Genomic DNA, 25,633 nt, shown 5'->3' with positions numbered 1-25,633 from the left:
ATTTGATTTTGAAATATGAATGCTTCAAATTTAATCAATCTCATTCAATGGTTTTGAGGAAATGTTTCAACGAAACATAACAATATCACATGATCTGATAGGCCACTGCAATCGATTGACTCGACGGTCGATTTTACATCCTCAGTTAGGATCAGTAATAGATTTCAGAGAGCATTGAGCAGTGTGCAGAGACAAAAACATGGAGCGAAATGTTGGGTCACTACAGGAGCAGGCCCTGAAGAGAAAGGAGAGGCTAAAAGCAATACGAGAAAAACAACTTTATGTAAGTGTCTTGTCTTGTGATGTCTGGTTTCTGACAAATGCATCATAGCCAGCTGCTTCTTTTTGTTAGTGAGGTAACATTAGCCGACTTAGCTTGTAGCTAACGTTAGCATATCTATGTAGTTAGCAAATTAACCATAACTTTGGCTCGGGGCTTTGTTGTTGTGCTGTTAGGTTATTTTAGGTTTACCTATTTAATTCAGATCTAGTTAAGTTCTATATTTAATTGTTACATTGCATTTGTAGCTTATCTGGTTTGCTTATGCAGCTAATCTCCGAAGCTAACTTGTTTGGACTTTTTTTTTCTCAGAGACAATACCAAAGTGAATGTATCAAAATTAATAATATATTAGCTAAATCTTAGTTAATACAAATTAATGAGAACTATGACGATGTTTTGAACTGCAAATGGAATACACACATCTGGCTGAAATGACCAGCTTCACCCAAAGTGATCAGCTGCGACATCAGTAAATTGGCACAAACAATTAGCTTATAGATCCGTTGTGATATACTATAACGTTACACAAACTAAAGTCACATTGTACAGTCTATGGTTCAAACAAGCCTCTTAACAAGGCATATAATAAACTGGTAAAACCAGAGCTGAAGCAGCTTTTGTTTTTAAGTTGATGTTCAGCAATGTATTTAACAGATAGGACCTCAATATGTTGCTGACAAGCAGAGGTACAGGATAGAATGACATGCTGATGCAGGGAAGAGAGCTCTGATCCTCCCTTTATGGAAGGATCACTGCTGCCTTAAAGTGATAGTAATCATTTGATTTAAAAGAAAAGGTGTCTGTTGTTCAGTATTTAATTACAAAAGCACAGTTACTCTGATATACACAAGATATAGGGCTGCAACTGGTCGTAAAGGTCTTGGATCATAAAGGAACACAGAGAGACATTTTTCAGATTGGGAAATTGGGGAATTAGTAAATTTCAACTTATCTGGCAGTTTCTGAAGATTATAACATCTAAGCCTATTTTGCAACTTGTGAAAATGTATTGCATTAAGGCCGTTGTGAGATGTTTTTCTTTTACTTCAACCCGACTACAGTCATGGATGAGGTGACATACATTTGATACCAGTGCCACAGTGTGAGTGAACCCGGTCTGATATTATCTATTTTTGTTCAGCTTTTTCAAAGAAAGGAAAATGGTCATCATCATGCAGTCAACATTTCTTGTTGTGGCAGTAAAAACACACTTGGGGCACGTTCACACTAGCAAAAGGGGATCCGGCAATTTGCTGCAGGGTTGTGTGGCAGTGGGAGTGTCACTGAAATGGCCTATTTGTGTGACGTCCTGTTGTGTTATTTACTTGAAGGCGGCTTTATTTCACGGAGAAGATGAAAGAAAAGACACGGAGCAACTGTGCTTTGTTGTTGCAGGAAACGGTGATCTGTTGTTACACAAACTCCTGGGAAGTTAAGTGCTTGTGTTTTGTTTTTTACCCTCCAGTGTTTTAAAACTTTCTTGTGGCAGCAATAGAGTCAGTGATGTTTCCTGTTTACTGTGCTGGACTCTCACACCGCCTCAAAACGGAACGACGAGTTTGAACGCTGGTTACATGATTGGCCACGGCAGCGTGGTGCCGGTTTGTGTTTCTCCAAAAGTTCACTCGGTCTCAACTTTTTGCCACAGGCCGCTGCTTTTTTTTTTCGGCTCCCCCCCGCAGCACCCACTGCCACAGCCTAAACGCACTAGCCCCAGAATGGGCAGACCTGCGTTTTTGACGCAGTCAGTGTGAATGCAGGCTTATAAGTGGTGGAAGATGGAGGAACCTTAGTCAAAAGAAAGGAAAAAAAATAAAATAAACTTCACTGCTGTAAAAGAGGACTTTAATGAAGTACGGAGAGATGTCTACGTTGTATGAACGGTGCAGATGAAAAACGGTATCTGTATAATCTGTGAATAAAACATTTTAAAGTGGCAACCAAACAGCAAAACAACAAAATAACAGCACATCTCAGCAGTCACTACACACGCTGTAGAGTGAAATTAAAGAAGTGTTTGAGAATTGTAAGTTATCAGTTATTATCAAGATGAGATTGTATGCTGAGCAAATCTTTCCCGTAATAATTGTACTATCAAAATGTCATCAACACACACCTTTGGTCTTGACTCATGTATTACACTGGACTGAGAGCAGGTTGTTGCACCAGAGTTTTAGTTGTTTCTCAGTGGGCTGCTGTCTGTTTTAAACCATTTAAACATTACACAGTTATTCTGCTCCGCTATGACAATTTTTCGGTTCTGGATATGAATTCTTCTTGCAACAGGAAACCCTGTTTAATGTGCAAGCCACTGTTTTGGCAGTTTGACCAGAATGTGTTTCACTAAGCTGCTGTTTAGCAGAGGAACACTGGCTTGACTAGCAATGTTTTATAAATGGCTGTTGACATTCCTGAAGCCTGGGGTTGTTTTCCTTTTTGTACTACACTTCAAGAATGAGTCATTCCCCTGAATTGTTCTAGGAGGTGGACAGGAAACCTCTTCAGGAAAATGAAAGATGGGAGGGGTTCAATGTCTTTTCACTTAGGGTCAATATAATTTTTTTCCTGCATTTCCCCAAGCCGATTTCATCATTGATAGTTTAGTATAGGCCACAGTCTGTCTTGCTGTGGTTGTTTAGTTTTTTTTTCCGATTGCTAAACGACAGTGGGCACAACTCGAGTCACATGTGCAAAACTCTAACTACAGTCTGCACAGCAGCCGTTTATGTGGACCAAACTCTCGTTAGTTTTTCAAAATTCTACACACTGCAATTTTAGCTGAAAGCCTAAGCAGGGGTCTTGTTTTAGACTAGTTAGTGAACATACAGTGGGGAGAACAAGTATTTGATACACTGCCGATTTTGCAGGTTTTCCCCACTTACAAAGCATGTAGAAGTCTAATTTTTATCATAGGTACTCTTCAACTGTGAGTGACAGAATCTAAAACAAAAATCCAGAAAATCACATTGTATGATTTTTAAGTAATTAATTTGCATTTTATTGCATGACATAAGTATTTGATACATCAGAAAAGCAAAACTTAATATTTGGTACAGAAACCTTTGTTTGCAATTACAGAGATCATATGTTTCCTGTAGTTCTTGACCAGGTTTGCACACACTGCAGCAGGGATTTTGGTCCACTCCATACAGACCTTCTCCAGAACCTTCAGGTTTTGGGGCTGTCGCTGGGCAATACGGACTTTCAGCTCCCTCCAAAGATTTTCTATTTGGTTCAGATCTGGAGACTGGCTAGGCCACTCCAGGACCTTGAGATGCTTCTTACGGAGCCACTTCTTAGTTGCCCTGGCTGTGTGTTTCGGGTCGTTGTCATGCTGACCCAGCCACGACCCATCTTCAATGCTCTCACTGAGGGAAGGAGATTGTTGGCCAAGATCTCGCGATACATGGCCCCATTCATCCTCCCCTCATTACGGTGCAGTCGTCCTGTCGCCTTTGCAGAAAAGCATCCACAAAGTATGACGTTTCCACCTTCATGCTTCACGGTTGGGATGGTGTTCTTGGGGTTGTACTCATCCTTCTTCTTCCTCCAAACACAGCGAGTGGAGTTTAGACCAAAAAGCTCTATTTTTGTCTCATCAGACCACATTGACCTTCTCCCATTCCTCCTCTGGATCATCCAGATGGTCATTGGCAAACTTCAGACAGGCCTGGACATGCGCTGGCTTGAGCAGGGGGACCTTGCGTGCGCTGCAGGATTTTAATCCATGATGGCGTAGTGTGTTACTAATGGTTTTCTTTGAGGCTGTGGTCCCAGCTCTCTTCAGGTCATTGACCAGGTCCTGCCGTGTAGTTCTGGGCTGATCCCTCACCTTCCTCATGATCATTGATGCCCCACGAGGTGAGATCTTGCATGGAGTCATCTTGAACTTCTTCCATTTTCTAATAATTGCGCCAACAGTTGTTGCCTTCTCTCCAAGCTGCTTGCCTATTGTCCTGTGGCCCATCCCAGCCTTGTGCAGGTCTACAATTTTATCCCTGATGTCCTTACACAGCTCTCTGGTCTTGGCCATTGTGGAGAGGTTGGAGTCTGTTTGAGTGTGTGGACAGGTGTCTTTTATACAGGTAACGAGTTCAAACAGGTGCAGTTAATACAGGTAATGAGTGGAGAACAGGAGGGCTTCTTAAAGAAAAACTAACAGGTCTGTGAGAGACGGAATTCTTACTGGTTGGTAGGTGATCAAATACTTGTTCTCCCCACTGTATACGATATTTATATAGAGAAAGCTCAGAAAGCCTTTTTTTGTATACAAACACCAAATAAGAATGAAACAATTATACACTGTACCGTTTGAGAGAAACAGGTAAAAGAGCAAAGATACCAACATGTCCAGGTAAGATGTCTGAGGTTGTGTACAGAGCTATAAAAAAAGAAAAGAAAAACACTATATCTTTACAATAGTAAAACTGCGTTCTTACTGTTTTTCAGAAAGTAATGGAGGTGGCAACAATGGAAACACCACATTCATTTGTATTTAGAGATGATGCAGACATCCAATGTGATGAATAAAACTTGCCCCATGATGCTGGAGAGAGGCAGAATTAGTCACACTATTCTTTGGTACTGTTACATACCTTTTTAGTTTTTTTTCCCCAGTAATTCCATAAATTACTAGAGACAAAATACTATATTGAAGAAAACTGCTGATTTTCATTCCTTCTTGTTTACCTTACGTAAAAATTGGTATATTATACAATCTATATATTTTCCTTTAATAAACTATTGAGTATTGTCAAGTCACTCAAATTGTTCAAACTGTAAAGAAAGTTTGTGTGTGTGTGTGTGTGTGTGTGTGTGTGTGTGTGTGTGTGTGTGTGTGTGTGTGTGTGTGTGTGTGTGTGTGTGTGTGTGTGTGTGTGTGTGTGTGTGTGTGTGTGTGTGTGTGTGTGTGTGTGTGTGTGTGTGTGTGTGTGTGTGTGTGTGTGTGTTCTCAGTGAGGATTGTTCATAGTGTTTGGCTGCACTGAGCCTGTTTTGAGACGTGTGTGAAGAGTTGTGTTGCTTTGAATGAGTTTTGCAGGTGATGTGAACTGTTTAGCTCAGGTGACTGTTGGTAATGCTGACTGTAGTTAGAGTTTTGCACATGTGACTCCAGTTGTGCCCACTGTCATTTAGCAATCGAAAAAAACTGTAAGGAGCATGCCATTTATTAGGCCCATTTTTCAATTTTGGTATGTATCTTTACTGTGCCAGAGCTCTGAAATGGGCTGATCCATAGCTTAATTTTTTAAGATCGTATTTAGGGGTCATCGTTTGTATTGTCAGTATTTATTTAATAATTTGGTGATTCTTAAAGTGCTCATATTATGCTCATTTTCAGATTCATAATTGTATTTAGAGGTTATATCAGAAAAAGGTTTACATGGTTTAATTTTCAAAAAACACCATATTTTTGTTGTGCTGCACATTGCTGGAGCTCCTCTTTTCTCCGTGTGTTGAGCTCTCTGTTTTAGATACAGAGAGCTAGATTTATCAAGCCGTTGGCGCCTGTTTCCAGGCGCTAATTGGTCGCAAAGACGGACGTAACCGATGTGGGCTATTTACAAACAGGGCGCACTTGGGTAAAATCGCAGATTGTCTGCCACATGAGCGAGAAGAGACAAGTTGCGCTTTCAATATGCGTTCGTGGGAAGGTCGTGGGGGAAAGTGGGAGTTCCACCCAAAAAGGTGGGAGGATAAGCCAAAAGTGCGCACCTAATTATATATTCCGTGGTATTTACAAAGACTGTCAGTAAGAACCCTCTATTCTGCGGGGGAAATTCTCCGCCTCTTAAAAGCAGGTCTAAACCAGCCGCAATCGAGTTTCCTCGTAGACCTTTATATGCCGCTGGTGAAATGGCAACAGTAATTTGAGCAAGACGAAGACATAGGCGAGGCTGAAAATATTTTTAACACAAGAATCACACTTTGTCAGTGAACACAACATAATTTAGCGTTACAGATCAAGCAGCCATGCAATATTAGAGTTACTGGAAGAAATCAAAGATGAAATTGAATCTGCCACTCTGCGTTCACATCCCATTCCAGCAGTTGTTAAACTCCTCGCTACATTACAAATATTGGCATCAGGATCATTTCAAACAGTCATAGCATCAGCAGTGGGAATATCGCAGTCTGCACTCAGCCGTATCATAGCACAAGTACCGCTTTGCTACAGCGCAATTTACGGTCTAGTGGGCGGAGAAAGACGCTGATTGCCTGATGGGTGTCAGGGTTGATAAATACTACGCAAAATGTGGAAGCATAGCGTGCGCTATTACCGAACTCGCATAAACAGACGCAGCGCAAACTGCGCTAGTGTTAGTAAATTAGGCCCAGAGTGAGGCATCACACTTCTGTTCAGTCTTTGTTGGGAGTCGCACATGCGCAGTACCTAGGTAAGGACTACTACCCAGTCAGAAGCAGAGTATGAGGGTGTCCCACGCTAGCAGCTAGGCGAGCATTATAACTTGTGTTACAAAGTGATGCACGTTTGTCACGGAAGTAAAGGCTGGACTAGAGCAGTTTGTGTACAGTGTTTTCTGTTGTGTTGGAGATGGTAAGTCCCTTTGGGGAGGACTTTGGGCTTTTTCACTTTGTAAACCTATAACGTGCACATAAAAGATGTATAACAATAAAGTAAAGGGGAAAAAGCCAAAAAGCATAATATAAGCACTTTAAAGGCAGAATACAGTGTTAATCTATGCTAATTCTAGCCAGTCCACTGACAAAAGATTGATGTTGAGAATACTGTATGTTATTTTAATCATGCTATTTTAACAGGGGCGAGAGCAAGAAGATGGGGAGCCAGAGAACAAAAAAGCTTCACTAGAGGAGACTACTGAAGAAAAGCACAGGTGGGTTCATCACACCACACACAAACATGGCTGTTTGTTGTTTTTTGTGAATCATATTTTTCACACAAGAAATGCATGTCATGATTTACATCGGAGTGACTGCTGACTGAACAGAAAAGGCACCACGACGAGTAATCAAGCCTGGCTGTTAGCCTGGTCTGGAGCAGGCTAGCTGCACAGAATAAATCTGCATGGTAATTTATGTGCCACTGTTTTCATGAAAACCAAGTCACAGCTAAATTCAGCCAGGCAACCTGGAAAATCCCAGCTTAATCCGCTATCTAGGTTTTGTGAAACAGCCCCCTGGTCATGAGATGCAGTGTTTACACTGGGCTGGATCACAGCCTCGTGCTATAAGCTGCTCAAATATCCTGCAGTTTACTCAACTTTGTGTGTTAGACGGTAGCAAGGAGCAGCCATCTTTCCTGTCCTACAGGACCTTTTTTCCATTGTTTATATTTAATGACTGCACAGACAGCACTGAGGGAGTGACTGAGCTGTATTTCCTCCAGTCCAACAGGACAGATCTCTCTCATGAGGATGAAAATAGCTGCACTTTAAATGCTTAACTGAGACATTTGTCAGTGAAGAGACGTGTAGTGTTGAATGTACTCTGGGTGTTTTTAATCTGTGTTTTGCTAAATCAAGGAACACATTTGTAGCAGGGTATGAGTGTAATGTATCTTGTAATAAGTATTAAAATTTCATGGGAGATCAAATTGCCAAAGCCAAGCATGAAAGAACACAACAGTCAACATTTCTTTACTTAGTTATTGCTACTGAAATGAATAATCCACAAGAAAACAGTAGTTTGTGTGTTATCGTACATTCCTCCAAGCCTATTTCACAAAAGGCAGAAACGGCAACATTCTTTTCGTGTCATATCTTGTTAGGTGTTGTAAGGGCTGCTGTTTTCCTTTTAAAACAGATAGGTAATTAGAGTTTAATTATTTTAAAAAAGCAAATACGATTCAAGGAAGTTTAAAAGCCTCTAAAATATTGATATGACTCATTATGTTAGCCATAACAATCTCCGTGGCTCATGTATAATGAAAAGGCTGGTTGTTGTCTGGAGCTATTTTTGCTCTGGTGAATGGAGCAGGTAGCTTGATATCAGTGTAAACATTTGAACACTTTGCTGCACCTCCTCAGCCACGGTTCACTCTAAACATTTAAGAAAAATAGACACACTTGGGTCAGTGCTCTGCATTTATCACTGGCTCTCTTTGATGCCACAGTGCGCTTGAAGTGGATACGTGTAAACACACTGTAAAGGTTTGGACGCTTTGAACTAAGAGATGGTTAAGAAAGAAAGCCGTGTATTTACAAGTACAGTCTGTATATCCTGTTTTTTTCTTTGTCCTGCTAGTGGTGGAATGTTTTTCAGTCCCTGTCTTCCAATCTGTTCTTTGGCCTACAACAAAATATCTTGACATTTACCAGCTGAGATGGCGTGATATTCAGTTTGGATACTAATGGTCGCCACCGGGTCAAACATTTATTTCGACTACCACTACTTTTTCATGACAAGGGATCCTAAAAAAGTATGCCACAATATCCCATTGCATTTTCTGTAATATTCACAGTCCTCAGCTGAAATATGACAATGTTATGGAGACCCTTTGCTTTGACCTTCCTTTTCATGCCACAATTTCTACACAAAAATGTCAAAATCGAATGAACACATTGTCATGGAGTTTGCAACACAAGTTGCTCCCCAGAGGACCATTTGTCCTTTTTTGTTTACTTTTTCATCCAGCACCATCTTTAAGTGGTCTAAGATTTTGTTGAGTGCGTCCATGCTTCCTGAAGGACGATCTTTTTTTCAATTTGTTGATTCCATGACACATTGTGCTATCCTTTTTTCGATAAAAAGTTTTATTTCATCACAACATGATCTATTGAAGGCTGATAAATGATGGCCTGTAGTTGAACAGATGCCTTCTGGCTACTCCAAACTCTAAGATAAGAAACAGGCTGTCAGGGCATCTGGACTTTGTAACACTTTGTAACTGTGGAGCTTAGTCATGTAGTTTACTTCAGTTTTATTTAATTCATTTTATTGTAGTTATATAGACTCAATTCATGGCATATGTATATTAAGATTAGAGGTGTTGAAATTAATCAAATTATCAATGCATCGAATCGTGGACATGGACGATGCTGCATCGATAATCGGCCGGCTCATAATCGATTATTTCTGTTTACAATTTAATGTAGGCCTAACAACATTTCTGTTTACATATTCTGGTATGTTTTGCACATTCAGGAAGTGCCATGTGCTCAGTGCTGTAGTTTTATGTATCCAATTGATGTAGTATTAGAGCACTGCAGAATGTTTTTGTTTTTGAAGTTTGAAAAGCTATGAATTAAATATCCTACATGGCTTTAATAGAAAAATGTATTTGACGCATTGTGATGCATCGAGATATCGAATCGAATTGAATCGCTGACATGATAATCGTAATCAAATCGAATCGGGAGATCAGTGAAGATTCACACCTCTAATTAAGGTAATGTAAGGCAAGGCAAGGCAGCTTTATTTGTATAGCACATTTCAGCAACAAGGCAATTCAAAGTGCTTTACATGAAACATTAAAAAACAGTTAGAAAAAAATAAACTATTTCAAAGCATTAAAAGACAACAATAAAATGTACAGTGCAGTATAAGAATTTTAAAGAAAGAGCAGTTAAAAATAGATTATTTAAAGAAAGGCAACATTAAAAAGATAGGTCTTCAGCCTGGATTTAAAAGAAGTGAGAGTTGCAGCAGACCTGCAGTTTTCTGGGAGTTTGTTCCAGATATGTGGAGCATAAAAACTGAACGCTGCTTCCCCCTGTTTAGTTCTGACTCTGGGGACAACAAGTAGACCTGTCCCAGACGACCTGAGAGGTCTGGGTGGGTCATAGTGTAGTAGCAGATCAGAAATGTATTTTGGCCCTAAACCATTTAGTGATTTATAAACCAGCAAAAGTATTTTGAAATCAATTCTTTGAGGCACTGGAAGCCAGTGTAAAGACTTCAGTACTGGAGTGATTTGATCCACTTTCTTGGTTTTAGTGAGGACTCGGGCAGCAGCGTTCTGAATCAGCTGCAGCTGTCTGATTGATTTTTTTAGGGAGACCTGTAAAGACACCGTTACAGTAGTCAAGTCTACTGAAGATAAAAGCATGGACAAGTTTTTCCAAATCCTGCTGAGACATAAGTCCTTTAACCCTTGATATATAATTAAGATTGTGTTTTACTTCAAATAACTGCAATACATTGTTTAAAAAAAACTAAAAAACACATTTTATTATTTGATTTATTGTGACTGTAATATGATTGGCATGAGTATTCTATTTAAGGATGAGATGGATAGAAGACATATTCCTTGTTAGAAGAGATTCAGGAGCCATAGAGACAGAAGAGGGGCCCTAAGGCAGCCAAAGGCAGAACATGACTAGCATTCCTGCCCATACCCATACAAGGCATCATTCTGTCGGTTGTCAGCAGTGGTGTGATGAATGTATCAAGAGTGTACCCTCTCGAGCCTCGTCACGAATCCATGTTAAGCTCGGAGCAGCTGATAACTCTCTTGGTCCGTGCTCGGTCAGACAATAGTTTACCTCTGCCTCTGGACTTTCTGTATAATCTGCAGAGATGTCAGCTAAGCTTGCCAAGAATTCCTCTGTGCAGAGATGTGATGAAAGACTGCGTAATTCAACATCAAGGACAGCATTCCTCAGCTGTTTGCTGCTCTCTGCAAGTCTGTGCCCAGGAGCAGGTGGAACATGTTAATCAGACGTGTTCATAGGAATAAAGAGGGACATTATACCCGACCTCTACTAGACGTTAGATGTGCAGCTGTGTGGGGTTTGCAGATGGTCCTTTATGCTCCTTAATCTCTGGTGGGATATATTTGCCCACACCGCCACCTTCTGGACGGTCACAAGAGTGTGGGGAAAAGAGTGAGAGTGCATTGTTGAGTGATATAATGCATCGTGATTTCTGTCCTCAGAGAGCTGAAGCTGAGGAATTACACTCCAGAGGATGAAGAGCTCAAGGGAAGGCAGGTGCCCAAAGCCAAACCTGCATCAGGTGAGAACTCTTCATAAACAAGCTTTGAAGAAACAATAACTTCAAATCATTTTGAAGTTACCTTACTGTTAAAGTACTGTTAATATCACATTTCCTCTAGGAATGTGCTATACATGGTCAGCTACTGAACGGCGCCCATTGAATATTACAGACTCCTGCTGCTATTATTACATATCATTTATGACTGATGATAAATATTCTTTGTTTGCAGTGGAGGATAAAGTAAAAGACCAGTTAGAGGCAGCTAATCCAGAGCCCATCATTGAAGAAGTGGTGAGTACTCCCTTTCTTTCCAAATGTGATGTCCTTTGTTGAAGTATAGTAGTTGTTGTAGTTGCCATATTCATCTGTTTTCTTTCCTCAGGATTTGGCCAACCTCGCCCCAAGAAAACCAGATTGGTAAGACCTTTCTGAAAAATATGGTTAATAAAATCATAATATAATTAATAACTTGTTTCTGACATCGTCTTTTTATTGTGATTATGAATCTAGGGATCTAAAGCGTGATGTGGCAAAGAAACTGGAGAAGTTGGAGAGGAGAACACAGAGAGCCATCGCCGAGCTCATCCGTTAGTATTCCCTATTTCATGTTTTTGTGTTTTATCACTGAATCTTTTTTTTTTCTGACACCACAGAGACCAGGATGTCTGAGATAGGTGGGGATTATTAGGCTAATTGCTTTGTGGTTTCCAGACTCCAGAGGCTTGAAGCCATCTAATAACATCAATGGTGTGATTCCTCCACTGATGTGTGGTCCACATTCTAATAATAGGCATGAGCTTTCATGGTGAACACAAAACGGTTTAAATGTAAATGGTTTTCCCCTTGTTTTAATGCGTGACATTGAGAGTACAGGTAGCCATGTGTTGTGTTAACATGTATACTCACAATAACCCAGCTAATGTCAGTTTACAATGGTATATAAACATAAACAGTCACTCCTTTTTCGTTTGGTTACAGCAGCTACATTTTGATAAATTAAAACATGGCAGTGGGCTGTATTTACTATTATTGTGAAGAGCATTGTTTATTTTGCTCTGTGTTGGGAGTAACTGCAGCCAGCCAGCAGCGTACTGTCTGTTGGAGAGAAGGGATGCTTAGTTTCAGAGTGTCAATGTTGTATGCTCAACCTGAATAAGACCTTAACTGGAGTTATGGCCCATGCACAGGAGCTACACATAAATGTAACTTGTGTTTGAAGGATGCAATGAATGAATGAAAAGGAATGAATGAATCAGATTGACCGTCCGTGTTTGTGCGTCCAGGGGATCGTCTCCGAGGCAGTGAGGAGGAGTTGGCCGGAGCGGTGGGGGCAGTAGGACTGGAGGAGGGAGACTCGGACTAAATGCCAACAGATACATCCCTACAGAGGGATGGCCTCGTTTTACTGGGACTGTACTGTCACATATGTGTTGTGCTCAAAGAGACGGCTACTTTCATCGCCGCAGGGAGTAAAATGTTTTCTGTCAGGTCTTTATATTCCCTTTGTGAGTCCTGCCTTGCATCATTGTATTATTACAAATGAATATGTAGTAGTACAATCTGTAACATCAATATTTTGTTGTAATATTTTATATTTTCAAGTAAAATAATGTCAATTTTTCAAAAGCCTGATTATATTCATGAATTTTGCCTTTATTTTGAAAGTAGGGGTGTCCGATTTGGATAAAATCCTCTATCACGGCATATGTAATATATCTTGATATAGATATATATTGTAAAATAGTAGAGTATGGAAAGAAATACTTCATCACAGTGACACAAAAACATAAAATAATGAAGTAATGAATTAAAAAACATAAGTATTTTCATAAAGCAGTCCACCCATTTGATTGGCAAAAATGGCCTCCTACATCCAGAGATGTTCAAGGGATAGCTGTTGCTGTTATGTGTCACGCCTAATTATTTAATTGTTTTGCCGCGGAGCATCCAATAAGACAAAACACTTTTTAAATACATCACATTTATTCAGAAAATCTGAAAATTCACTCTCTAGTCATAATCAATTGACCCCTATGTACTCATGATAGTTACTGCAACATTAATGACTTGCTACTTTTGAATCAATGTAGCTTTGATCCAATGGGTGATAAATAGAGGAACAATGATGAACAGATAACCATATGCTGTTTTTGGTATGACATACTAGTGATATATATTGCAAGCACCTAAATACCTGTTCTGAACTTAAATGCTCCATTATTCCACAATAAAGTGCATCTTCTGTCCAAATAGGCCCAGACTGTCTCCTTAATAAGGAGAGTATTGCACAGTTCATTATATAACCACTCTTAATACAAGGCCACCTGCCAACCACTTTCCTCCGTTCTCAGAAGGCGAAAAGAGAAACGAAAAAAAGCTTTTCTGGAAAAATAACAAATAATTCACAAAAACTACACTTAATATGTGACTTAAGTGTTGCTGAAATGATATATAGCCATACCTTTACAACAAAACAGCTTCTCCTACATACTACAATCTTCCAAAATATACAACATTGGAGATGAAGCTCACAAACTACAGACATTTATAACAAGATGGTTAATACTGCAAAAACGGAAGTGTTGATATTGTTGCTCTGGAAGCTGGTTGAACCTGTTTAAACGTGATGCTCTAAATACTGTGATCAGCGAGAAAAGCTGATAAGATAAATCCTGGATTTTAGTATTTAATAAAAGGAAACTGTAGTCAGAGGTTGTTCTGGCATTTAGAGTGGAAGAATACATACTCCTGCATGCAGATTAGCTAATGGTAATGGGTTATCACTTGTCAGAATGGCAAAGAGGAGGCCTCGATACCTAACCTCAAAGGTTGGCGTTCAGGTGCCACACAGACCTCCACAGATTTAGCCCTTGAGCAGGATTGCTGTTCATCTTGTTGATACTGTTGCGTGTTGGTTGGGTGGGTGATAATCTAAAGACTGGTGCATTCATGGCTTCCTGGTGATCACTGGGAACAGGAAGTGGCTGATTCAAGGCTGTCAGTCGTAATGTCCTCCACCAGATTCAATCTTCCTGGCTGCAGGACCCAGTTCCACCTTGCAAACCCTCTGGGCAAACTTCAGTGAGCACAATGTCTCTCCCACATTACTCTCCAGAGCAGATACCTTTTGTAGAAACAGTTGAAACAAAACAAGGCTCATAACAAGCAACAACAACAGCTTAAAATGTAATTTACTGCAAATATATCATACTTCTAAGGCTGAAAGTCTGGAGAAGAATTTGGAGCATTAATCTCACCTGCACCACCATGACGGTCTTGCTGCCTTTGCCCAGGGAGTCTTGTAATAAGTACGTAAGGCGGGAGTTCCTGAAAGGGATATGAGTCTGCCGAGCTCTCAGTGCCTGAATTACATCTCCCAGTGACAGCAGGGAGCGGTTGATATTCTGGGCCTCTTTCAGCCTCTCTCCCTCTGCACCAGACTTCCATACCCTCTCCGAGCCAGCCAGGTCCACCAGGTTCAACTTGCCTGAGGAAAGAAAAGTGAATTCAGAGTAAAGGTGAAACGATGAAGACACTGACCTCTGGACCCAAATGTGTCTGACTGAATCCTGATCAGAAGCCTCTCTTTTGTGCTTTTTCTCTTTAGTCTCTTTCCCATCTTTTCTACTGCTCAATAAACGCAGATATTCACAATGACAGTATTGTTTTTGATCCAGCATTATGTAGTAGCCAGACTGCATTCAGATTTAATAAAACGGAAGGATTCAACGATGATTGCCAAGATTTATAGCAAATATTAATAAGGAGCCTTTCAAACACTTTTCCCTGTAGGAGGAGAAATGCATGGGTGACCTACCGGTGGTTTTGGACCCGGTGGCGAGGTCAGTGCCCTGAACGGTGATGCAGAGCAGAGCGTGGGAGCGGGAGCTGTGCTGGTTCATCTGAGTGCCGAAAGTGATCCTGTTCCTTCGGGCTGTGGCTAAAATCTGGACAAAAGAAGCATAAATGTAATGATTTACTCTTAGAGTGAACGGCAATTCAGTATCCTATCAGAACACATTGTTTAAAACACACTGTGTCACCTTCTTGATGTGCTGAAAGCTCTTAACTTCGATAACCCTGAGGCCCGGCACGTGCAGCTGTCCTGTTCCGTCCGGGTTGATCTTAATATCCAGTTTCTCTCCATCCTTACTCAGCAGGTCCCTGAGAAACAAAATATAACGCAAAGATTAAAACAAGTAGCTAGTAGTAGGTCTAATATATTATCCTTTTTTATATGATATCCTTTAATAGACTAAAAGGGTATCTAAAGAGAAGCGCAGCATATTGTACCTTAGCACCTCGTTGTAGATCTCCACAGAGCTGACGGTGACCGTGTAAGACCACATGTCCTTCCTCTCCTCGATCTCACTGAAGAGATGCTTCAGGGCTCGCTGGTTGATGCCTGGGTTCTCCACACTGCCCTGGAAATCAAACGATACTTAGCCTGCAGCCTACATGATGGATAATCACTCTTTGGCTCCAATAATGCTGTAAAACTAGAAAGTATACCTCCATTGTGTAGGTTTTTCCAGAGCCAGTCTGTCCATATGCAAATATGCAGACATGGTAGCCATCGATGCTGGACGTCACAAGAGGCTCAATCTCCTGAAAGACCTGAAGAAAACCAAACGAAGGGTTAGAGTTCTTGTTACGATTATATTTCCAGCATAGGCCTATGCTTTTTCATGTCCATACCTCTTCCTGTGTGGCCTGAGGCTGGAAGACCTTATCCAGTTCGAAGATGCGACCCTTCCCTTTGTTCAGCACATTGAGCGAGGACTCGTTGTTGGGGTCCGTGGTCACCACCACAGACTGGCCCTCCTCATGCTGGTCCTCCTTCAGCACAGGCTTCACACGACACAGCACGCGAATGTTGCCTTAAAACCAGAGGCCCCAGTTAATGACACTAATTTTAGTTGCTACAATCGATTTTTTTCGTCTTCTCTGCATACCTTTAAGCTCCACCAGCTGCTCGTGGTACTTCCTGCGCAGAGCGACCTCCTTCCTATATTTCTCCAAGAGATCTTTGTTGGCTTCAGACATCTCACTGATCGCTGCTGAAATCTGAAAAAGAAAAAAATACAGCAAAAACATTCTTTACTAGGCTTGTCGATTTGGTCAGATTTATCACTCCCCTAAATACAGGGGACTAAGTCATGAGGTGATGTACGTCATGTACGTGCCTGTTTTTTTGCTTCACTGATAGCCGATCCGTAAAAGTCTGAGAAGTTTCGAACCTGGCTCCTCAGACTGGTGTAGTCTGTTTTCATGGAGCGTAAAGTCGGAGGGAGTGCAGTCAGACGCTTTTGCAAGCCTGGCAAAAATAAAAATCCATGTTAAATAGAGGGTTATCCCAATAAGTATATTTAAAGGAATACTTTGTCATTTTGGGAAATAAGCATATTTCCCAAAATGTTGAACCATCTCTTTAAATACATTTCTTCTTCTCTTTTTGGGGGGATTGATTATTTGGTGCGACTCACTGAAAAATTGGTCCTGCAGGTTCTGAAAGTGCTCGGCTGAGCAGGTGGCTGCAGCCTTCACAGCCTCCTCCTTCCTCTCCTCCAAGTGGCCAATCTCTTTCAACAGCTCCTCTCTCAGTTTACTGATTTCTCGCTCATACGCTGCAATCTGTAAAAAGTTGAACACAGCAATCTGTCATCTCGACTTGTCCAATCTGTGCAGGCACAGCTCTGTCATGAGTCCATCTGTCAATGACATTGATCCGGGTTGTGGAAACTTCCTCCTTCTTCCTTTGATTTTCTCTCTCCGGTTATCTGTTCTCTAAACAGCGGGTGCTTTATTTACCCCTCTGAACTTCTCAAATTCTGTCTTATTTTTTTAAATCGGAGTTGATGGCATCATGAGGACTATCTGGGATTTGTTACCAGTTTCCTTGCCTCTTAGTGGCCAGCAGCCACGTAATAATATGTGTACTGACGGATAGGTAGCATTATTATGGAGCATTATTATCAAAGGCCCACCTTACAATTTATGTCCAGCTTGTTGCTGCCTGGAACATGTTCAAAAATTGGTGTTTACTAAAACATAGGATTCACCCAAATATAACTTGTTTTATACTGCATGTTTAACCGGTGTATGACTGTGTATGCATACTTCAAAGGAGATGTGAGAGATAAAAATTCACAACAATTCTATGGCCTCTGTTTGTTACCTTGTGCTGCAGATTACAGCTGTATTCATCGGACTTCCTGATGTGTTCCTCCAGCTGTTTGCACCGCTCATTCTGATTGGACAGTTTATCGGACAGCAGTTCATTCCTCTGTCTGGCTTTGGTCAGCTGCTTTAATGTGGCTGGTGATTCCACCTCCACAGTCTGGGTGACATACTGAGAGAGAGAGAGAGAAAACGTCTGAGTAGGGTCTCTACTAAAAATAAGGAGGCATTGTGTATTTTGTTGCAATTTTGTTCAATATTCCCTTTTTATAATACACATTGTTGTGTTTCCAGTTAATAAATCTCATTCTCAGGTAAGATTTACCTTCACCACTGGCTCCTTGCCTCTCTCTCTGTCCAACTCCAGCTGGAGCTCCCTCACTCGGTCCTCTCGTTTCCTAAGCTCCTCTCCTCTTCTCCACTCGCTTTGTTCGCTCTGTCGCTCCAGTTGCGACAGCTGCTCAGCACGCTGCTGTAGGGACATCTCCAGCTGCTGCACTCTGCTGCGCAGGTTTTCATTCTCCTAGCAGAGCACATACAACAAAGTAAATGTAAAAACGAATTGTGTTTGCAGTTACTAATGGCTGCCTTGGTAGCAGGTCAGTGAGCTCTCAGCTGTGCTGTGCGTCTCACCTTGATGAGCATGGTGCTGGACTGGGAGGGGATGGTTGACAGCTGCTGCAGGAGGCCTTGGGTAACGCTCAGGTTCTGCTTCAGACTCTCGTTCTCTGCTGACAGACATAGAACCCGCTTCTCTGAGTCTGTGGCCCCCTGAGGAAATGAAACATGAGGTTCCGCATAACAATGAGAGATGCATCAAAACCAGAATTTCTTTACAATATATACAGTATAGCCTTGTAGATGAGTGTTTTTTCATCATGGATTTAGAATTAAGGTTCCCAAGGCATGCTGACTGGCATTTTTACAGCATGGCATTTCATTCAGTGCATGTGGGCAGCTGTGGCAGTTTTGCTGATTAAGTGGAAAGTGACAAAAACTTGACAAATGATTAAATCAATAGTTCACAGCGCTTACGGTGGCTGTTCTCAGTCTTGACAGCTCCTCCTCGCGCTCTTCTATGCAACTCTTGAGCTCATCAATCTGTGCAAGAAATGAGAAAGGTTAAAGGTTTAGATTTTTGCATTTAGACATGTTTATATCATAATGTGAAAATGAGCATTTCTTTCCTAAATGGAAATAGAATTTGGCAATTTTGCAGCTGCAACCTACCTGCTGTTGAAAGGCCTGTATGCGAGAGTGTCTGTCCCTTTCCTTCTGCTCCAGCTGTGAGTGCAGCAGACGAAGTTCTCCTCTCAGCTTACTCCTCTCGCCCTGCAGACCGTACAGAGACTCAACCAGCCGGTGAACCCCAGCTTGTGTCCCTGCATCACTGCTGGACTCACCTGGGGGACATAAATATGCAAAACTATAATCAGCCTCTGCATCATCATCATCATTAGCCTGAGTACTGACGGCATAACTAACAGCAAAAATAACCTTAATCATATTCTGTCATCTTTGGACCCATATTCATATTAGGCCACCCAAAAACCTTTGAACTTCCTATGACCTGTTTTCTATAAGTTTTCAGTTATGACTTATTTCCACAGTACACTTGAGAGCTTGCGCGTGTGTAATATTAATGAACATTAAGTATGCACTTAAAGATCTTTTATACACCATGTAGTCACCGTGCATTGCAGTGAAGTTAACATTATCGTTTCCACTCTCAAATCTCCAGGGAAACTTCGCAGACCTACGTATAAAGGATTACTGCAGCTTCTCACATGCAGCCTGGAGTGATAAGGAGGGATTTATACGATGCAACAACCTGCTAAAACTCCTCCATTGTTCATCAGGAACCTGAGCAGCATGGCCAACAGCTTTTTAATCCCCTTCTTCCTCCTCAATGATTTAACAGGCACTGTCACCTCGGATTTTCATTACAGGGCCATATGCTAATTATATCAAGACGCCATGTCAGGCTTGTTGTGTCACAAAGGTGCAGGGAGAGTTGGTGATGCCAGGAAATCAAGAAGAAAACATGGAGGAGAGGCTACAGCTGTGCACCAGGGGTGTTAGAATAACCGTACCTGCAAGAAACATGAGAAGTCTGCAGAGGCACTGAGATAGCTTTGTCCATTTTAAAACAGAAGCTTGAAATAATGCACAAAAAAAGTATTTTCTCCAACTGAAAAACAAACTGAGATTCTGTGCTACATTCTTGATGAATGACCACTGAATGTAGCACCAGCCATTCATTGAAATTAAATACAGAATAGAAGTGACAACACACAACACAGCCAAAATGCAACAGTGGTGGAAAATACTGCACATCCAAGAGGCACCACTCCTCCACTTAGGCCTGCACGTTGCATTACAGTAAACAAACAAACCAAACAGCCTTGTAACACTTGGGACATGGACTCCGGGCTATTTTTAGTCCAAGTACACGTGGCACCTTGCATGTGCCAGACCTTGTAAGTGCATTCACAGGGAATATAACAGCACTCTTAGCCATGTTTTATTCATGAAAGAGAGCCACAGAGTCACCATCCAAGTACCAAACACCGTCACCACAGAACCATGTATCTTTGTCCTGCGACTAATGAGTCAGTGTGCATGACGTCCTCTGCTTGGACATGCCTACACACTGAGATTTGTAAACTCAGTCTGGTTATCACACTCATTTTCATTCATATCGACATATTTCTCTGAGGCTGTATCAGTCAGCCTCAGGACAGGAATCTGATCCATCTACAGCTTCATGTGCTTGTTAACATGCTGTACATATGCACAGAAAAGCGGCAGTGCAGTTGGTACGGCTACCCTTCTGCTCCGAGGTCAAAGAACCATCTGGTCAAATCTGAAACACAGCAGATACCCACATCTAAAGCTTTGAGGTCAATGGCAGTGTACACGCACATAAATCTAATCAGCCTGCTCCTCTGCTGATGACTGTATTGTTCTATAAAAAAGTGTACATTGTGTTCGCTGGTTGAAAAAAAAATCTAATCTAGGATGAACAAACACATCATCCACATCATCCAAAATCCACATCATAGGACCCTGAAGTGAACTACGTAGGACACTGTCTTAAAAATGGATGACTTCCTCTCAAATCCCGCTCACATTTTTTATACAGTAATGGAAAATGACTGGATTTCCACAACTGCAGATGAGAGCACAAAACACTCATCTATATTGTTTAACCCAGTGGATGTACAGCTATTATGACGAGCAAGTGAAATTTGCTTTTTTGTAATTCAATGTCCTCCTAATCCATCTTCCTCCATCCATCAGATGATCTCATCCAACCTGAAGTCTCATATCGATTTAAATCTACCTTAAGTTGGCAGAGCCATTTTCTGCTTCTCTTTTCACCCCAACCAATCTACTTATGTGTGTGGTTATTGAAACAGCCACTTGACCTCTACTTCTCTCTGTTTTTCATCATCCATACACCCACCGCATGGAAATGTAAACCCATCCCTCTTCCACCTTAATTTCACCCTCCCCCCCATCCCTTTTTTCCTCCCTCACCCTCGCTCATTGGACTGGGGGTCTGTTGCTGGCTGATGGTCTCCTCCAGGCTGCTGATGATGCTGCTCTTGTCCCTGAGGCGTTGGCGGTAGGACGCTCGCAGAGCCTTCATCTGGCGGCGGTGCTGAACGCGGTGCCTTTTCAGCTGCACCCGGTACTGGTCGGCCTGCTGCTGCAGCTGCTGGAAGTGAGAGTACTGCTCCAGAAAACTCAGCAAGTGGGACATCACTGCCACCAAGGGAGACTCTGTCAACTGGGCAGTACAGAAGCACACATACAAACACAGTTTAACACCGCAGAAGCTCCTATTTGGGGGGCAGCTCAGTCAAGGTGATGACACAGTTTTGCTACCTTTCCTGTTGTTTCCAGCTGAACCTGTGAGGCTCTCTTCTTCTCGGCCTCCTGCTTGAAGGACAGAAAAGCAGCCAGAGGAGTGCATGCTGGGATGTCTGGGCCATTGTCCTCGCCTTCATCACTCAGAGACATTTCATCACTGTCACTGCTACTGCCTGGATGACAACAAATTACATAAACATTGAAGAGTAAAGGAATGTATGTACTAAATAATCAATTAGTAGAAACTATCCATATCATAAATGTTGTCAAATCATGACTGCCTTTATGTTGGACTATAAAGACAAGCTATTTGAACACTCACTGGATTCACCAAGCCGAGCACAAGCCTTTTTACCCATTTTGGAGGTGTGGCTATTTCTCCTCCTGCTCCCTGTTTCCATGGAAACAGGTCCTGGTTCCTGAGCACGGCAACATACATTAGGGTCAGATGGTAATACACAGACAAAATATTTATACATTGTATACATAAAAATTCACACAAAAGGCAGAACAATGACACCACCAATTTCTACATGCTTTATGACGGAGCCTTTTTGTACTGTCAGGTGGTAGATGACGCATGCATGTTCCCGACAAAAAAAAAAAAATTCCTGACAGAGGACCCCAGAGGCTGGACATGATGTGGCTAGACATACGTCTGAGGAAGATCCATGAGCCCCCTCCAAAGCTTCATCCTCCTCTTCCTTCTTAAAGACAGTGTAGAAGATGTAGACTAACAGGGAGTAGAAGGCGTACATCTCTACGCTGTCCAAGAGTCCCTTCTATTTAACTATCCATTATATACTGTAATACCTCAAGAAAGCTGCAAAATTCTATTTTTTTTATATAATTTTAATAATATAGGATGCATTAATGTAAAAACTGGTCTCGATACATCAGTACTTCTCCAGAGACTTTCTTCTATTTTATCCATCACCCTATGATCTTGCTAAAATGTTTATCTTTTTTTACCTTATCACAAATCGTTTCCTCTTTGATGATGGACGTCTGACATCCCAGTCATTTGTATTCCCCTTTCACACTCCATCTGTGTTGGCAATGACAAATCTTCCCATGCAGCCCTTGTTCTCAGAGCTGCAACAGCATCCCAGCGCTGTGTGCAGGTCCTGTGTGACTCCCTCTCTGCCGTTCTCTCCCCTCCCCTTTCCCCTCCTCTCCACTTTGCTCCGTCTACAGGCTGCATCTGCAGCAAACGTGCTCAGTGCAGTTTCCTGATCCGCTGCAGTAGTGAAGTGACAGATTCGGTATGGGGACTGATTGAGCCAGGGAGGGGGTTGATGCTGAGACCAGCGGCCAGAGGCAGACAGGTAGATGAGCTATGTCAGGTTCCAGATGCTCATGAAAATCAGAAACTGCAGCATAATGCACTCATTGCAAATACAGTATAGAGATGTTTGCATGGACTTAAATGGTACAACAGTTGGACACTTGAACATGAGCCAAGAGATCTTTGAAATGCAATGTGGAATTACATATCTGGAGTGTTTTTTTAATCAACATTTACATAATTTATTCAAGTTATGTTAACTTAATCTTCCCTTTAGCACATATTCATATTTTTGTTACAAAAGCAATTAAATAGAATACATAGAAGTAAAACGTGACATTTTTAAAAGACATGAACTCAATGATGAATCATTACGGGAAAAAAAGCACAGGCAGCACAATTATCATGATCATTCTGGCACCCCAAACTCACATATGTGCACATAATTATTGAATACAGTACCTTTTAAATGTCCCTGTCCACCTTTACCCTGAGATCTGACAAAGGCATTGTCTCACAGACAGGAACACAGCCACAGAGACTTGTTAATTTACTGCAGTAAAACTGCTGAGGCAGCTGCTCACAACTCTGAAATCCTGAGAGAGAATCTGCAGTGTCCACTACACATCTTTTTACGGAATATTATCTTGCAAGGACAACACTGTGGACAAAGAGTTAAACTGATGATGTCATTTCTGTTAACATCATAGCCATCAAAAACCAAGGAAGTAATAATAAAGAAGTGCACTGTTAAGTAACAAATGGACATGATGAGGTAGGAGCAGGCCCAAGAGCTTAGACCACTGCAGATATTTAAACAGTGATACTGCTGAAGCTGCAGAACAAATAGGACCCAGACTCTAAAGCAGCCGGATGTTTTTTGGAATCGACAACAATAAAACTGTTTGAAAGATGTGTGGAAGGTGTCACTGGCCGGAGATTGAGTACAGCCTGCTAGACATTCTTTGAAATGATCACATAGCAAATTTAAACGCCCACATGCTGGCTACATTATAAATTCAAATTGAACAGCATAATAGATGTCAGCAGGGCACTCTAATATGTCTGAAAAGTTCATTGCTGCATCACAGTGATGCATAATGCCACCATGGGATATCAGTTGTAAACTGTGATCACGTACTCTCATGCAAATTAGTTTTTTCAGTGGTATCCATGTCTTGTCTAACCCTGTGCTTTTATTTAATCTAAGTTCATATGAAGTTCAGCCAAGGTCTATGCTAAGCAGATACTGTAAATTACGATAAAGTAGATTGAATTGGTACTACCTGGGAAATGCTAGCTTCAGTTTGACTTTCCATTACCATGCAGACAATTTGACTTTGGTTTTTCATTTTTCCATATATCTCAGCCCTAATTGTTTTGCTCAATAATAACTGCTTGTATTCTGTCCTTAAACATCCATATGGAAAAAGCATGTTATTCTTAAGTTGATGTATGTGGCCTCTAATTTAGGAATTCGTGCTGCAAACATTTTAATTTTTGATTAATCTATTGATTATTTTTCAGATTCATTCTACAAGACATAAATAAAAAGAAATGAAAAAAAAAAGTCTTAAACCCAAGGCCATTTCATTTATAATGATCCAACAAAGAAAAATGCAGAAAATCCTCACATTTGAGCAGATGGAAGCAGATGTTTGCCATGTTTGCTCAATGATTAATAATTGCTTTGACATTGGTCAGTCACATACAACAGAAACTTGCTGAGGGCCTGTGTGGAGGCCCAACAGCCAACAGACATGGAGCCCTTTAAAAGCCACTTGGTGAGTCCCTCAGTTGCAGCTGGAGACAAGAGTGGAGCAAAAGTGTTTGTTCCAACCCTCTGAGCCACAAGTAGCGGGAGGCTGAGGGCCACACCGCCAAAGGCCCCTAAAGCATTACTGGCAAACAGACACACCGTCAGGCAGCAGGACAGGGAAGACAAGCCCAGGCAGCGTGTCATCAGTGTGACAGCATCTGCTGAGAGCCAGTCACACACTCCCAGCAGCAGACAGGAGCCACACAGGAGAATATGTGCCGTGTTGTGGTCTTCACTGAGCCACAGGAAGTCGAAGGTGACCAGCGCTGGGGCCAGAACCTCGCCAGCCCACTCTGCTTCTCTCTGGATAGAGGTGAGGTACGAGCAGGAGGGATGTGAGATGCAAAGTGCTGCAGAGAGTCCAAGCAGGAAGAGGCCTACTGAAGGAGCCCTGTGATCCTGCAGAGATAGGTACATGCAGAGGCAGTAGCAGAATTACAAAGTGAGAAATGTTACACATGGATCTATTGATTACCTATTTTCTAACTAAAAGAAACAGAGATCCCAGTCCTAGGTTGTCCAGAATACATGTAATAACAGTGTATTACAAATAAATATGACAATTTAGCCGATTGTCGTTGCCGTTTTTCTTGCGTAGTAGCAGAAAATAGTGAAAAATGCCCATCACAATTTTGCAGAGCCCATATTGAAATTACTTGTTCTGCCCAAATAACAGTCCAATAACCAAAGATAAACATTATTATAAAATAAAATAAAAGGTAGACCATCCTCACGTTTGGAACTTTTGCTTGGAAAATTACTTAAAAGAGTAACGTTAGACTACTTGGTTATCATAGTTGATTATTCAGTAGATCGATATAATTTCCTATAATCGACATGGTTTCAGCCCTAAAAGCTTAAGATAGTAAATTGTAAATTATTTACTTTGGCACTACACTGAATGACACCTACCTTAAATAATCTGTAAGAAGAGTACAATGCTGTGGCAGAGAGAATGATGTTGGAACAAGATGTTATCCACTCTGTTACACAGGACGCCATTGATCCGAGGACAAGTGACACCGACCTCTATGGTAAACAACCACGATTGTTGGCAACGTGACCGTTACTAACGGCAACACAGAAAGTTATTTCTAATGGACGTGTCTGAAGTTGCAGGTATCTGAATGCCGGATAATATTTTATTAAGTCAGTTAAACACAGAGCACAATGACCAAACTACACAGGAACACACGTTTGTTTCATGGATGTATTGGTGTGTTTGGTTTTGACACGTGACAAGTCCGGATATGGACAGTGCGCAG

General features: G+C 41.4%; 2 protein-coding genes across 4 annotated transcripts; one reads left to right on the top strand and one right to left on the bottom strand.

The window, feature by feature from the left end:
• Positions 1–143: 143 nt before the first annotated feature.
• On the top strand, positions 144–12,834 carry ccdc12 (coiled-coil domain containing 12). Its single transcript, XM_039805129.1, has 7 exons — positions 144–283; positions 7,066–7,139; positions 11,141–11,220; positions 11,432–11,493; positions 11,585–11,619; positions 11,713–11,789; positions 12,486–12,834. The coding sequence occupies exons 1-7, from the start codon at positions 200–202 to the stop codon at positions 12,563–12,565; spliced, it is 492 nt and encodes a 163-aa protein (XP_039661063.1). The 5' UTR covers positions 144–199; the 3' UTR covers positions 12,566–12,834.
• A 332-nt stretch (positions 12,835–13,166) lies between these two features.
• Positions 13,167–25,570, bottom strand: si:ch211-257p13.3 (kinesin-like protein KIFC3). 3 transcript variants are annotated; one of them, XM_039805119.1, is made up of 21 exons: positions 25,281–25,570; positions 22,234–24,767; positions 21,918–22,040; positions 21,584–21,680; positions 21,277–21,434; positions 20,926–21,178; positions 18,613–18,785; positions 18,418–18,483; positions 18,016–18,153; positions 17,708–17,905; positions 17,381–17,554; positions 16,689–16,836; positions 16,389–16,519; positions 16,158–16,269; positions 15,901–16,082; positions 15,715–15,819; positions 15,496–15,626; positions 15,246–15,366; positions 15,020–15,149; positions 14,460–14,689; positions 13,167–14,326 (listed from the first exon to the last, which is right to left on the bottom strand). In XM_039805119.1, the coding sequence occupies exons 3-21, from the start codon at positions 22,017–22,019 to the stop codon at positions 14,201–14,203; spliced, it is 2,775 nt and encodes a 924-aa protein (XP_039661053.1). In that variant the 5' UTR covers positions 22,020–22,040; positions 22,234–24,767; positions 25,281–25,570; the 3' UTR covers positions 13,167–14,200. The 3 variants fall into 3 exon arrangements, with proteins under 3 accessions (XP_039661053.1, XP_039661054.1, XP_039661055.1); XM_039805120.1 differs by having other exon boundaries at positions 17,714–17,905; XM_039805121.1 differs by lacking the exon at positions 21,918–22,040.
• Positions 25,571–25,633: the final 63 nt, after the last annotated feature.

This window comes from Perca fluviatilis, chromosome 7 (genome assembly GCF_010015445.1).
Source record: "Perca fluviatilis chromosome 7, GENO_Pfluv_1.0, whole genome shotgun sequence".
NCBI classification, from domain to species: Eukaryota; Metazoa; Chordata; class Actinopteri; order Perciformes; family Percidae; genus Perca; species Perca fluviatilis.
This window is presented reverse-complemented; position numbering and strand designations above follow the sequence as displayed.

Coding starts and splice junctions, on each gene's coding strand:
- ccdc12 (XM_039805129.1), top strand. CDS start 200: ATGGAGCGAAATGTTGGGTCACTACAGGAGCAGGCCCTGAAGAGAAAG. Junction 11,494..11,584: donor AGCCCATCATTGAAGAAGTG/GTGAGTACTCCC, acceptor TTCTTTCCTCAG/GATTTGGCCAACCTCGCCCC. Junction 11,620..11,712: donor GCCCCAAGAAAACCAGATTG/GTAAGACCTTTC, acceptor TTATGAATCTAG/GGATCTAAAGCGTGATGTGG.
- si:ch211-257p13.3 (XM_039805119.1), bottom strand. CDS start 22,019: ATGTACGCCTTCTACTCCCTGTTAGTCTACATCTTCTACACTGTCTTT. Junction 21,681..21,917: donor CTCATGGATCTTCCTCAGAC/GTATGTCTAGCC, acceptor TGCCGTGCTCAG/GAACCAGGACCTGTTTCCAT. Junction 18,154..18,417: donor CAAGACTGAGAACAGCCACC/GTAAGCGCTGTG, acceptor TCATTTCCTCAG/GGGGCCACAGACTCAGAGAA.